Here is a 15,916-nt window from a genome sequence, read left to right on the forward strand (position 1 = left end):
AATTGACAAATTGAAATTTTGTTGCTAGAACAAAGAACAATGGCTATTCATAGGCTCAAGTTTTTTATAAACTTCCTTATAGTCCATATCTAGATATATGTGACTTATTTCTTAAAGACCAAGGAAAATATTTGAGGATGGAGATTTGACTTATGAAAATAATGTGATGGCTTACACAGATTTTAGCGGATAGTATCCTAAAGGAAGAATGATGTGTAAAAATCAATAATTAGCCTTAAAGGATGAAAAGCTGTATTTCAAAAATATGTTAACATTAAATAATGCACATTTGCATATTTGGTAACACTGGTTTGATGAGAATCGGTTACCTACTGTCATGTGTTTCGCAAGTACGTGCTAGCTTAAGAGTTAACTGTTATAATATACTATACTTAGATATTCATTTATGGTGTCGATTTTATTAAAAAAATTTTAAATCTTTGCCAAAATGCCAAAAAAATGATTTTATGCTTTCAAGTAAAATTGCTCTGCTGGTTAAAACTAACAGCCAGCCACTGAATAATAAGCCACCGTGCACTTAATGATATGTGTACCAAAATCTACCATAACATGTCTCCTACAAGAAGACAATATGGAAGGAACCCTATAGAAAGAAATTCTATGAAGATTTAAAAAAAAGTGCAATGGAATTGGATCCAGAAGACAAACAGCATTAAATCAATGGTTTTCTATAGTTAGCATATGATGCATAATATCAGCTACCTAATTTTAAAGTCTGAAGAGATTGCTAAAACGGCAGTCTACAGTGATTTTAAAATAACTATTATTGATCTTCTCAATGGAAAGTGAGACACACTATTAAGTTTTAAAAAGCACATTGCAAAAAGGGCAGGGATAACGTAAGTGGTGAACCAATAGGGAAAAAATTACCCAAATCCCTGCTTTTTTAGAAAACATTTGTTCAGATGCTATTTAGAATGCCATCTACAAACCAGCCTCTGTTATGTTGCTTGGCCAAATGGGGCTCTCTGAGTTACAAGTACACTGTATCATCTTGCTATGGAATGGCCATGGATTGCATTACAGAGATACTGACAAAGATAAATTACTGTTATAGGAAAAATACTAGCTTCAGTGCTTTGAGAGATTAAGAATAGAGAGTTTACCATTAGAATACCAATAGTAATGCCTGGATGACTATGATTTTTTTGGGGGGGGGGAACTGGCTTACAAGTTGGGATAAAAAAATTATAACCTAAGCAGATGTGGTTTGGTTTATTAAATTACGGCAAAGCACTCGAGGGCTATCTGCCTTAAGGGAGGGATGCCTTCGTGGAGGACTTTTTAAGGGAAACTGGCTCGTATACACGTTACACATGGGGAAAACCACGAAAACACCCATGCAGCCAGCCCATTCGCGGGATTCAAACCTCAGACCAAACTACCAGTATTCAGCGGCGTTACCGCTCGGCCGCTGGCGGGCCTATAACCTAAGCAGAGGATAATTTTGTTGCTGTTTAATAATTGTGCCCTAATTTAGATAATCTAAAAAATATAAGGCTGTTAATTCCTTCCTCTAAATAAAAAGTCCTTAGGGCAATGGGCAATCTATGAACAGGTGGGTAACAAAAAAATTCAAGGACATTGTACTAAGGAAACCTGGTTAACCACATACTGGAATTCACTGATGAAAATTTATTAACAAGTTCATCAACAGCCACAGAGATCAGTACAGAAATTTCCTTTTTGCAAGCAAAATTTGTTGCTGATAGTTGATGAATTAATGAAACAAAATACAAAACCATTTTGCTGTTTGCAAAATAAAATCTTTGAAAATTCTTGAAATTTTGAGCAGTAAGGAAAATGAAGGCAAGTTCCTATCATTAGTAACAAAGAGTTCTCAACAACAGTTGACAATTCACCATGCTTTGATGAAAATGGAAACTCTGAGAATTGAATTGTTGAAATAGTTGAATCCAAGTGTCACAAATTTCAAGAAAACAATGGTTGATGACACACCTGTATTTGTGACATATCATGAGGCAAAAATTGGTTACTACAGCATCATTTTATGCAGAAAAGTAATGTAGGAAGCATTACATCTGCATTAACCTTGTAAAATTGCAAAATTTTAGAAGCAAAAGATAGACTTAAACCTGATGCATTTTGCAGAAATAAAATTTATCATGCATGGATTATTTTTGCTGAACAATTTATAGTACAAACTCTTTCTATATATTGGTTTAATAAAATTTTTTTAAAAAGGAACTTATTTTTTTACCTACATATTAAATATTTTTAATAATTTCTTATTAGTCAATTTAGTTGGGGCAGCTGCTTAACTGAGCCAAAATGAATTAGTCTTAATTACCTGGAATCAGCTGTATCATATTAATTATTATAACACGTTAAACACTAATATAATGCAAAACTTATTTTATATATCTAACCATCATAATTCGGGAGCATAAATTCATTGAACAGTTTTGTTGTATTAATTTGCCTTTCAGCTAAAACAGAAAAATGTTGAATCCAATGTGAATTTTGTACCTCAACTTTTACAAATAGAAAATAAACCATCTCATATAAAATAAGGATATGTAAAAAAGTATAAGTTATTTAATTATATTATAAACATTTCAATGAAATCTTATTTAATGTCTACTGTACTTGGCAACAAATTTTATGCTATTTCACTCTGCTGCACTTCTCCTGTACACTCTGCAACACAATCAGATTCTTAAAATACTATTACTTTTAGGAACAGTTTATTTTGTTTAAAATTTACACTATTTCCAAGACTGCTTTACAATATAAATTGAACCTGATTAATTTATTGCTGTACCACAACAGGAAATAACATTGTTTTCTTCTATGTGAAATGTTATTCAAAAATTAGCTTCATCATCACTATCATGACATAGGATACAATGCTCAACAGAGATACCAGATGAAATCAAAAATTCTTTAAAAAAGGCATCAAAATTTCTATCTTATCAGACATCAATTGTACTCTAACCATATGGCAGGTATGTTAAGAACTTAATAGATAATAGACATATAAATCTACAAGTGAAAGTTATATCCTGCGTTACCCTCCCCTCCAAAAAAATGTATTTTTGTTTAAATAAATGGGTGAAAAGGCCACAAATTTACACCTCTGGGCTGTAAGTTGTTGTCATAGAGATCCATGAATTTATGGCTCTTGAACCACAAGCATTAATTTTAAATAACAAATTTATCTCTGGGCCAGAAGTATTGGTTGACGGAAGACATGATTTTTTTCTCTCCAGCCTCAAGTGTTAATATTTAACATAACTGAAAAAAAAAATCATGCAATGCTCTATCACTAATAAACATTTTTAAATGTCTAGAAAGCATATTGGTATTAAAAATAAAATACCTTTAGATGATGATTGATGACTTTCAATATCATCTTTAGTTTTTTCTACCCATTCATATTCTAGGCTACCAGAACTAGAACTTTCAGAGCTTGAAAGACTTTCACAGTCACTCTCTAACTTCTTTCCAACTTTTGTTTTTTCACTAGTCCTTAAAACTTTGTCACTATGACAGCTTATGCTTCCATTTTGTTGTGAATAATTTATTTTGGAATAAGAGTCTTTTGTAAAATGTACTGTGTCGTTCTTTGATGCACTGTAACTTTGAGATACTTTTGACATATTTGAGGACAACTTATGTATTGAACCTGAAATAGTTCTCTCTTTTTCAGATGATGAATTTAACTCTTGTGTATATTTAGCTTTTTTAGGTACTGAACTATATCGGTTTTCACAGTGAAAAGCCCTGATGGAGTTTTCAGAAACCTTCTGAGTAAAGTCATTGCATTTCCTTTTAAGGAAGGAGGAATCATGCTCTCGTCTGTTGAATTTTCCCTCGCTCTCAAGAAAAGGCTTCTCATTTTGACTCGGTTGCTTTCGAAAATCACACTTTGAGGAAGCTGGATTTTTTAAACTGTGCACATTACTAATTTCACAAGACGATGCTGCAAATTCAGCTTTATCACCACCAGGAAGTGAATTTTTTCCTATACTTTTCTGAGCAGGAGAGTTCATGACACTGCCAGAGGTATGTGTGTTATATTCTGATAGCTTTTTAGTGGAATTGTGCCCACTTTCCTTACTAACCATATTACTCTCACTCTGAGAAAACTTATGCACAGGCTTTTTGAGTGGCAAATCAGTATTCGTGCTTGTCACGTGCCAGTCAGAAGTTGAATTTACAGTGTTATTACTAGAACATGAACCTGCTGATGGTGAATCTTCATGTGCATCAGTAACTGTCCAGGTTCCTGTAGCTATGACTTTAGGAGAAATGGAATTTGTAAAAATTGGACTGGATGGCACAGATTTAGAGTTCAATGCAGTTTTGATGGTTTTTCTCCTAATATCGAGATGTGGAGATGGTTTATCAATTGTAACACTTTTTAAATTTTGTTTGGCACCATCATCTTTAGGAGTTCCTAATACACTAATTGAGGCTTCTTGACTGTGTGTAATTTTTGTATTTGAAGGTCGATTACTATTATTTTCATCAGAGGATTCTGATGAATCTTCTATGTAAGGCACAAGTCCACACTGATAATGATCAGCTTTTGATACTGTAGTACACTGTTTTACTTTCTTTGTTGCATGCAATGAAACACAAGGTTTATTCATTTCCTGAATAACAGGCATACTTGGATGAATACCAGAAGAAACTTTCTCCTTACTTTGATTAGGTGAACTCATTTTCTTATTTATATTAGTAAATGAATACACTTGAAGCTTTGCTGTTGGGCTGGATACAGATGTCTGAACTTCTTTGAGAGGTGTTGATTTTATAGAAGAAATTTCAGCTACTCTTTTAAAGTTAGGAGCTAGAAAGAAAAATTATGTTAAACATTTCCTAATATAACTTTATAAACAACAAAGTACAGTCAAAAGTCTTTAATTCGGACGTCCATAATCCGGAATGATCTATAAACCGGACCTCAAAGCTACAAACTTTCTGCGCATGCGCAGAAAGTTTGTAAAGGCATGCGCGTAATACCTTTACGCATGTGCATAATACGTCTATGCATGCGCGTTTCATGTATAATGGGCGGTATAAGCTAAGCTGAAATTATCTAATTATCTATTTCAGCTGAAATTATCTAATTATCTATTTCAGTTAATGTTGCAGATTGTGTTGTTCCTTAATCTTCGAAATGGATCCGGCTCATTATTTTTTGCAGACTGTTAGAGCAATTTTATAAAAGTAAGCTTGAACTTTCGATTATGTCAAATATAATTTCCGATGCTGGAGCTCCCAACGGATCTACAAAGCAAAAGCATGTTTCAATGTCCATCAAACAAAAAGTGGAATTGCTGTAAAAAATAGATAACGGCATATCCTTTGTTTCTCTAACCATTCCCAAATCTGTTTATCAATTTCAGGCTGCTCTGCGGGGGAGGGGAACGTCGCGACGAGCAATAAACTGGAAGTTGATTTGTCAGCACTATCCTTATCTTCAGGGCAGATGTTTTTATTTTATTCGGCTTATAATTCCTTACTAAATGCAGTATTTCATCTCGATGTATTCCGCCTTTGATATGATTTAAATCAAATTCCTCGTCATTATATATATCACGAATACACATCAAATAGTTTTCTGGTTGCAATTTTCTAATTTCGACTATGAGTAATGTATGCTTTACGCATGCGCGCATTGAAAGAAATGTTTAATAAAGTAAACAAATAAATATTAAGCTTTTTTTGTAAATTTTGATACCCTTTAGATCATAATTGTTCTTTATTTCATAAATTATGGTTTCATATTTTTAATTTTATAATTTCTGCATGCCATTTTACCAGATTTAAACTGATGATCTATAATCTGGAATTGCCGAAGTCCCGACGAGTCCGGATTAAAAACTTTTGACTGTATATAATCCTGCTAATCATGCTTTATTAATATGATGAAGTTTAGTAATATCCCTTCCAATGTACTTGTTCATATAAAAAAACCTCACTTCATTTTCAGAACTACAAGTAAGTTTTTAAGAATATAACACTCCTTTTAAATAAGGGAAAGAGATGCATTTCTTAATACTTGTTTTAATATTTTTAAAACCAAGTTAAAACTGCCATATAAATCTATAAATATACATTTAATAGTTTTAAGTTGTATTAAAAGAAATCTTATACAACTGCATTACACCACAAAACACCTGATGAAATTTATGCAAATAGAAATAATCACAAGGATCAGCATTTAATTATGTTAAATAAATTTACAGCATGAAAAGAAAGAGCATGTGACTATCAAAATGTCATTAAACTGCCAACATTTTAAACATCTGGAAAAAAAAAATGTGCAGATCAGGACTTTAAATAATTACATCAAGTAACTCCTGACGTACACAAAGACAAAACTCAATAAGCTGGAGGGGAGGTATATTTCGATGGGATTATATGTTCAGATACTATACAGTATCTGAAATTAACAATTACAGTGAAATGCTTCCCATTTGAAAATAATTCTGTTAGCCTAATTTATGTACCATGCTCTTTTAGTTTCTAAATGATGATTCAAGTAAGAAAGATAGCCTGTGTCCTTGTAGATGGCCCGCCCTTCTCGATTTCATACAAATTATGCTAACATTTTGATAGTCACATGCTCTTTCTTTTCACACTGTAAATTTATTTAACATAATTAAATGCTGATCCTTGTGATTATTTCTATTTGCATAAATTTCATCAGGTGTTTTGTGGTGTAATGCAGTTGTATAAGATTTCTTTTAATACAACTTAAAACTATTAAATGTATATTTATAGATTTATATGGCAGTTTTAACTTGGTTTTAAAAATATTAAAACAAGTATTAAGAAATGTATCTCTTTCCCTTATTTAAAAGGAGTGTTATATTCTTAAAAACTTACTTGTAGTTCTGAAAAGACTGAAATTTGACAAAAAGTACTCAAGAGTAAGGCCTTTCAACAAGAGAATGAGGCTATTATTCACCCAATAACATGATTTGGATTATTTTATTATCTTAATTTTCCTTCTGGTGGCAAAATAGACAATTTTACAGATAGTTCTGGAATTGATGGTGGAGTGGGTAGCACTGTGGTAATTTGATTTCATTGAGTGGAGATAGAAAATGTGAGAATTAAACTTAAACCAATGAATTCGGTTTATCAAGCAGAACTATATGCTTTGACAGAGGCTCTGAAATGAATTAATAAATGTCTGAAATGTCTTATAAATATTTATACTGATGCTCTATCTGCGCTGCAGGCACTCATCCAACTAGATCACAAAAATCGACTGATTAATGAAATAAAACACTTGTTTAAAAAGGCTGAAAGAAAACATATTGTTAAATTACACTGGGTGTAAGCACAAAGTGGAATTGTCGGAAATGAAAGGGCGGACACACTCGCTAAAATGGCGGCACTTGTGGATAGGACTGATAATTTTGATATCCAAGATTCAAGGAAAAAGACCATTGCTGAAATGGAAAACTGGATTTATACAGAATGGAATTTTTGCTGGGAGTCTTCTGATAAAAAAAAATAGTTAATAACAAATATAAAGTTAAACAAGAAGATGAATATTATAAATAATGTTGATAAAAATCAGATACTGACTTATCATGGGTATTCCCTGGATTATTTTAATCAGTTCCATCTACAGAATAATGATAAATGCTTAATATGTGATAAGTTTGGGGGATGCCTGGCACTTTGTTAATAAATGTATGCTTACCCAGAGTGCAAGAGAGAAATATAGAAAGAATTTTAAGGAAGATTTTAAAAGGAACTATTCAAATTTAAAAGATTTTGCAGAGACAATAATCAAAATTATAAATACAAACAAAGAAGTGGCATTCAGCACTGAGACTCAGATTTTGGACTTTATATGTTTTTTCTGGCCAATCCCATTTTTTGATCACACGGCCAAGTTTCTTTACCTGGCAAACTATCAAATTAAGCAGATGATAGAAGCTACGTAGGTTGCCTTTTAAGTTTTTACAAAAATTGAAACAAAAACGAACAAGTTGGAATCAACCTATTGCATTGCTCTTCAAAATATTCACCTTTAAGGTCTATACATTTTTGCGTATGTTCAATTCAATTCTGGAAACATTTTCTACACTCTGAAGCTGAAATCATAGAAACATGGTTTTGAAAAGTTTTTAACAGCTTTTCGCTGTTCATGCATTTTTTGTCAGACAGTGGGGAACAAGAAAAAGTGATTGGGTGAATATGGGCAATGAGACATTAATTCAATGTTTTTCTCCTTCAAATATTCAGTTGTTTCACGTGCTGTATGGGAGCTGGCATTGTCGAAGAACGATGTGATTTTTTTATTGTTTTTCTTTATTTCATCGAAAACCCTTGACAAACAAAATGCTATATACCATTCAGCATTAAACGTTCTTCGATCTTCTAAAGGAATGGTTGCAACATGTCCAGTACAACCGAAGAAATAAACGATCATATTCTTGGAAGTGTTCCATAAACGAACAACTTTAGTGGGCTTGGGTTCATCACCCAAACAGTAGACTGTAGTTTGCTTTCAGGTTCATACAAATTAATCCAAGTTTTGTCTCTTGTAACAATGTTGTATACAGATTTTGAACATTCTCGGTCAAATTTTTTCAACATACATTTTGTGACAGCAATTAACATGAGCAACACAAGTTTTGGTCAAATTATGCAGAATCCATCTTCAACAAATCTTTCTCACACCTAAATGTTCATACAAAATCGACTGTATTGCAGTCTGTGATATGCCGAGACACGCCTCTACCTGTCTGCGAGACAAATACCAATCTTCTTTAATCATGTTACGCACAGCATCGATGTTTTTCGGAATAAAAACCAATTTCAACCGACCTTCTTGACTTTCCTCACTGACGGAGCATGATCATGACAAAATTTTGCAAACCAATTGTAATCAGTCTTTTCTGATGGTGCTTCATTACCAAAAGTTGCACAAAGCGATTCTACGCATTGTTGTTGAGTAAGGCCTCTTTTTAAATGTTCACTATATACAACCTAATTGGTCAGTTACTAAGTTGCCATTGGCTTTGCAATAACAAACGTCAATGTCCTCAAATACAGGTATGCCAAAGCTCACTAACGCCATCTATTGTTTGACTGTAAAAACTTATAAGGCAACCCTCGTATCCATGTTTTAAAATGACTATAGTAGATCAGATATGAAATTTGTTTTAGCTTGCTATCAAGCGGAAAAGTACTACTTCCCAGAACCAAATTTAATGCTACTTTGATAAACAGGACTTAAGCTGCTTTCGAAATTACTTTGAACTACTCTTACGAGATCTTTGCAAATTTATCCTTACAAATTAATAAAACAAACTTTGAAAAGGAAAAATAAGATCAACACACTCAAGTCAAAACACTTATTGTTGCTCTCAAGGTTGATGAAATTTATTGTACAAAGATCATGAAAAATACTTACAAGAAAATTTCAAATTATGGTTACTTTGCTAGTATTGGAAAGAGAATTAAATACAACACACAGTGCACATATTTTTCTTACAATACTAATCAAAATTAATAAGAGTAATTTGGCCATTTTCTTTTTCTGCTTTAAAAAGCCAGTTTTTAGATTTTTAATATCTGTGTAAATACAAGGAATATAATAGAAACACTAATTAGCACTCTAAATTTTATTCTAATAATTAGAAAAGCAGAAACAACAACAATGAGGATACTTACAAGAAATAGTACCTTTTACAAGGGAATTTCTATTCTCAAAATTCTTCTGCAAAAGGAAATATATATTACACTCTCATATGAAAATATATTTAAGAATGCAAATGTTACTGAATTTGGAATACAAATGATACCATGGGTTGACAACAGAACTTGGCATGTACTTCAGAAAAAACCATGCATTTCAGACTAATACAAATTTAAGGAACATTACAAATGAATTCTCTACCATTTTCAAACATTGTTTTAAGGCCTTTACATGAATATCAATAAAGTAAAATTCAACTAATATCAGGCAAGCTCAATATAATTTGACAAGATCTTAACAAGAATCTAACATATATGTGGGTTCTTTAGTTTCGAAATCATAATTCATATTCAAACAAAACACATTTAATAAAACATTAATACATCTATAATATAGTTCATCTATAAATACAAAATCTATAACATTGTTTATTTATTACCACGATATCTATAACATTGTTTATTTATTACCACGATATCTATAACATCTTATATCTATTAACATGACAACTATAACGTTTTACATCTCTTAATACCACATCTATATCATATATAATCTTACATCTCCTCTCATAAAACAAAGTGGCCAGAGTTCTATCAATTTCACTCGTGCAGTCAACAGCTAAATTTAGACAGCGCGCGAGGAAAAATATTAAGCTATAAATTTAAAATCCCACATATATAATGATTACAAATTATCATAATAATTTCAAACATGGTTACTATAACACCTTCGTAACAAAATATCAGAGACTATCACCAAGACTCTTACATCACCCTAACACTGGATGAAAATACATGAGCACAGAATCAACTATCTATGCTTTTATAATAAAAAAGTTTCATGAGCCATGTGTTAGAAATCAAAATTCATTCTAAGACAAAGTTTGATTAGAACAAAGAGCTGCAATTAGATAGTTAAGCAATAATTTTAATGATTTTAAAAGTAAAAGAACAGCTTCTTAACAAAAGTTTTCAATCAACTAATAAGCATTTTGCTTTTTAACTAATAAGCTTACTTACAAGCTTACATAAATATTTTTTCTCATTCTGCTCTATATTCGGAAAGTGTGCACCTAATATACAAATTAACTGTTTTAAGACACGGTATTTTTAAGACAAAATATTAAACACTCATTTCTAACATAAACTCGTTTAATAGGTGTAAATTTTAAACAAGAGATGATTTAGTAATCTCCAAAACCTTTCTATCTGAGTGAATATAGCAATAATTCGAAAAGCAAAACTAGCAACTTTTCTTTATTCTTATACCATGTACTTTTCACTGGAAAAACTAAAATGTCTAAAGACAGCTAAAGGTTAAAAAAAAAAAAAAAAAAAAAAAAAAAAAAAAGTGGAAATTATTTTTAAATGAACTTGCGATTTAAAGGTTTTTTTTATATAAAAAAGCAAAAGTTTAGTTTCTCCCTCACAACTACACATCTTAAATTCTTAATTTCATTGGGAACAAAATTGATTACAATTTTAAGTGCAAGTTACAGTGGGCAAATTTGAAATATCATTTACTAAAATTTAACCTACACCATTAATGCCAAAATATGTACATTTTCTATTATGAAATCCATTACTAGTTCTAAAAACAATAACATCATGACATTTAGTAACAAAAATGTAATTATCAATTATTTATTCCCCTGATGATTAATATGTGGCACATATTTTTAAGTAGCTTTGAAATTATTACAGTGCAATTTTAGAAATTACATTGATTGTTATGACACAGAATGATATTTGAAATAATATTTTAGAAAAATATACTTAATGCTTGACACAATGCAAGCTGCTTTTAACTAGTCAAAAAGTTATGAGCTATGCGACATGTGAGCTTTAATTTTATGGTACCTGCATTAGATTATCTACATATTAGAATACAACGTTCTAACAGGACTTTCTCGCTGTCTCATATTGATGTTTACGTCAAAAAAACATAGATCTTGTAATAAGTTTATGTAATTTACTTAAGTGTATGATTATTTATTACAGCAAAATTTTGACAGTAAAAATATACTTTGCTCTAAAACCACAAACAAAGCAAATATTTTAAGTAGTAAAGAACTACATTTGGATTTGGTATATTAATATATATATTTCAAACGTATTAACATAAATATTATATTTTAGCTCGTTATTATAAAAATAAGTAATACACACATATTACATTCTGAAAATTTAACAGATGTAGAGACATATCCAGACACTTTTAACAATTATAATACTCTAAAACATAACAAATAAACTATTACATTTATTGAAAAAAATTGCAAACCTTAATTGATGTTCCTTCTGTAGTTCCTTTCTTTATGTAAAACAAAACATATGCACTTTGATTGAGAACTTGATTAAGGCTTACTTGATGAACCTAAGTAAGTATAATATAAAGGTTTATAGTAAATACATAGAACTCAATATGTATACTTTAATAACACTTTACAAAATACTTTAATGAAATTACAATTAAAAAAATTTAGACTAGGATAATTTCTCTATTCTTCACAAATTTAAGAAATTCAAAAACTGGGGAGGGGAATCAAAACTAAAATTTCCTAAACAATACACTTAAAACACACGTTTATCTCATTAAAATTTAATAATTTATTTCTCTTAAATTAGGGTGAATCACAGCTGATAAACAATTTTTCAGTAATACAACCATCATATTTTAGCATTTAAATTCATTTCCAATTGCTTCATTATCTTTAGCTCTTTAAAATGTCTTGGGGCTTTGGTTCTTTTTCTTTTCATCATGTTCTCAAGTGTATTTTTAAATTTGAAATCCATACTTTCATAATTCTTCTGCTTATCTTTTTAAATCATGCATCCTAATCACACAGAAATTCTATGAGAAATGTGAAACTACTTCAGATCTCCTCCTTTAATTTCACTGCTTACACCAACTGGTAGACTTCCAGTTGTTGGTCTGGGGGGGGGGGAATTTCCAGTGGTGTGGTGTGGTGGTGTATTTAATTATGGCAAAGCACGCTAGGGCTATCTGCCTAAGGGGAGGGATGCCTTCGTGGAGGACTTTCTAAGGGAAACTGGCTTGTATACACGTTACACATGGGGAAAACCAAGGGAAATTTCCAGAAATTCATATTCAAAATAGAACATTAAATTTCATATGCATATAATCTCACATTTGCTCTTAATATTGCTTGTCAACAACAGTGTTAATAATTATTTAGCAGGACTTAACTGGAAAATGTGGAACTGTATGTTTCTAGTCTCTTAAAATTTATAATTAGAGGAGATACTGTTAAACGTCAACAAAATAAAACACTGCATAATGTATGATGTCAACACAATCTTCATCTGATCTTTGCATACACAGAAAATTGGCCATGTAGATGCTAATGTCCCATTATGCCTTCCCCCCCCCCCCGTTTAATAAAAAATTGTATTGAGGTATAGAATTTCTTTAAAACATAAATACTAGAACAGAATTAAACATAGCTACATTTAAGCTTGAAAATGTGAAGAATATGCAGTTAAACATTTTATAATAAAATACAATTTTGAAAAGATACAAGAATAAAAAATTACCCGCTGATCATCCATGATGTACCACAGATTATTAGAATTCTTTACATAACAATAATAATGTCCAGAATTACAAGTAGGACCTGAATGAACAAGTACAGCATATAGATGGTACCATACTGGATCACCCTGCCAAAATAAATATACAAATAAATTGTATTTTAGTCAGTATTATACATTTGTTACGATTTAAATTTCATAAAATACAAGAATGATGTATACACTAGCATATTTTAATAATTCAAATAAAAAAAGCATAAATTTCAGTTAAATAAGTATTTATAGAAAGAGGGGGGAACAAATCATTGTATTTTTGCAAATAATTAAAGTCCTAATATTTCAGAATCTGTATACAACCAAGAGTCTATAATTTTTTCAAATTTCCAATAACTAAAATTTTACTTTTTGTTTCAGGGAGGGGTTTAATTATATTTCACTGAAACTGATTTCAGTAAATTACAATGAATTCTATATTTTGGAACTCGAAATATAACTCTTTTTGCGTATAAATACAAGCCTGGTTTTCTCTTTCTTGCATATTTCTTTGGATGTACCTATTTGCTTTCAAATGGACATGTACCTATTTGCTTTCAAAACACAGCAACTAATATCTGAAATGGATTGACTCGAGTCTCGACTAAAATCTATGCCAAACACAAGGTAGCTGGTTTACCTAAATTCATGTTTTACTTTGCCATGTTTTGTTCTCTCTTTATTATTGGTCATCTGAGTTGCAGTTTACAAATCTATCTAGGTCACCAGCCTTATTTAAAATTCATATGATGGCTATTAATTTTAGATTATGCAGTTTAGAGCGATTAAACAGATTTTTAATTGGTTTATTATTAACAATACTATTTTTAAAACAGAAAAGGGAAATATCCAAATTAAAATGAAAGTTAAAGAGCTAATGGAAATTTAAATTAAAATTCAGGTTACATACTTTGATGTTATTACTTATATATAAAATAACTCCATGGATGTAATATACGACCAATATATGGAATATATGACATTCAGGATTTGTAGATCCAGGTGTTTAAACAATTTAAAAGCTATCAATGACAACTTCAAAGATAAAAAAGTATTAAGCTGTTATAGTTTACTTACGTTCATAACATGTTTCTTACTATCAAGAATACCAATACTATTAATAATGGCAAATATTTTTTATCATTGAGAGAAGAAAGAAGTCATCACTATTTAAGAAAGATTTAATTTTAAAAAATTCAATCAAAAATATAATAAAAGTACTCATCTTTATATTAAACTAAAAAAGTTACACCTTACCTTAGGATCTGACATATAAGGACGAAGATTCAGCCTTTCTGGATACGTAATTTGCTTGGTAATTTTTCCACCAAATGTCCGGTGATAATCAAACCTGATAAAATAAATTATTAATTCATAAATTAATTCATATTTTAGTATATTAAAATTATGAAAGAGAAGATAAAAGCACTTTTTAAAAAATTCTATGTATTGTATTTGCCCTGTATTCACAAGTAATATGTTCTGAAACCTAACAGTCTTATGCATGCATGCATAATATTGTAAGCTATATATTAAGAATGGCCAGACTTCACATCATTAGAAACTGTTCGTCAGAATTATGAAATATTTACATATCACAATTATATATTCATATTGCTTTAAGAGTAGTAAAAGAGTTTTTCAACAGAAAGATGCATTTTTATTAAATTAACAAAGATTTTGCATTTCTTAATTAATGCAATTTTTCATAAACATAAATAAATATTCTTATTACCCTTTCTATGGATTCAGGAAAACACCCAAGTTTTAAACTTCTCTAGAAATAACTTTATTTTGAAACAATATTTGCCTTTACAAGTAAAGCAGTTAACGGTACAATTCTACACAAAACTGATTGCAGAAAAGTTAGTGATATTTTAAAATTATTATTCACTTTTAGAAATACATTAGCAGAGATGAAAAGATGGAAGTTGTAACCATAGACTTTTGGAGGGGGGGATTGTTCCTACCCTGTGGCACATTCATCTACAAGATGATTCATGCGTCTTTTCATTCAGTGCAGTGCGGTTTAGCATTGCATGTGGATCAGTTCATCCTCTGTTACTTTTCTTGCATATGTATCTGTGTTGGTATATCCAATTTGACAAACATTATTATTTACATGTTTTGCCCTAAGACACTAAATGGAAGGGAGGGATGCCTTTGTGGAGGACTTTCTAAGGTAAACTGGCTCATATTAATGCATTACACATCGTAAAAACCACAAAAACACCCATACAGCCAGCCTGTTCATGGGATTCAAACCTCGGACCGAACTACCAGTGTTCAGGGACTTTACCACTCTGCCGTTGGTGGGCCTATTGCACTTTTAGAAACTGAAATTTACACAAGGACAGAAAGAATGGTGACAAAAGAAAGGAAAGATGTAGTATCAATAGACTAAAAATGCAAGGAAATGAAGACAATAGGCAAAGGAGAAACAATACAGGAGGTAGCTGGCATTGGATGGATCATGTAAGAGAATGGAAAAGGAAACAAACAGAAAATAGAAAAAAGGTAAGCATCAATTTTGCATTAAAAGAAAACTATGTGTTTAAGAAAAAGTCAGAAGTGTTATATGTTTGGTTTATACACTTCATGGACA

At 30.9% G+C, this 15,916-nt stretch overlaps 1 protein-coding gene across 4 annotated transcripts in view; it reads right to left on the reverse strand.

Annotated features, from left to right (window-relative positions):
- The window catches only part of LOC118185966 (uncharacterized), a 91,231-nt gene that overhangs the window by 17,288 nt on the left and 58,027 nt on the right, over positions 1–15,916 (reverse strand). For all 4 annotated transcript variants that reach the window (XR_004757693.2, XM_035355940.2, XM_035355937.2 and 1 more), the window contains exons 10-14: positions 14,569–14,662; positions 13,282–13,407; positions 12,008–12,100; positions 9,697–9,742; positions 3,365–4,840 (exon numbers count right to left, since the gene is read on the reverse strand). Coding sequence is in view for 3 of the 4 variants with exons in the window: in XM_035355940.2 (XP_035211831.1) it covers positions 3,365–4,840; positions 9,697–9,742; positions 12,008–12,100; positions 13,282–13,407; positions 14,569–14,662 (1,835 nt within the window). In the remaining variant the exon portion in view is untranslated. The remainder of the gene's footprint in view (positions 1–3,364; positions 4,841–9,696; positions 9,743–12,007; positions 12,101–13,281; positions 13,408–14,568; positions 14,663–15,916) is intronic.

Source organism: Stegodyphus dumicola, chromosome 5, assembly GCF_044657685.1.
Source record: "Stegodyphus dumicola isolate Sdum_Otavi_A_Nest chromosome 5, ASM4465768v1".
Taxonomy (NCBI): domain Eukaryota; kingdom Metazoa; phylum Arthropoda; class Arachnida; order Araneae; family Eresidae; genus Stegodyphus; species Stegodyphus dumicola.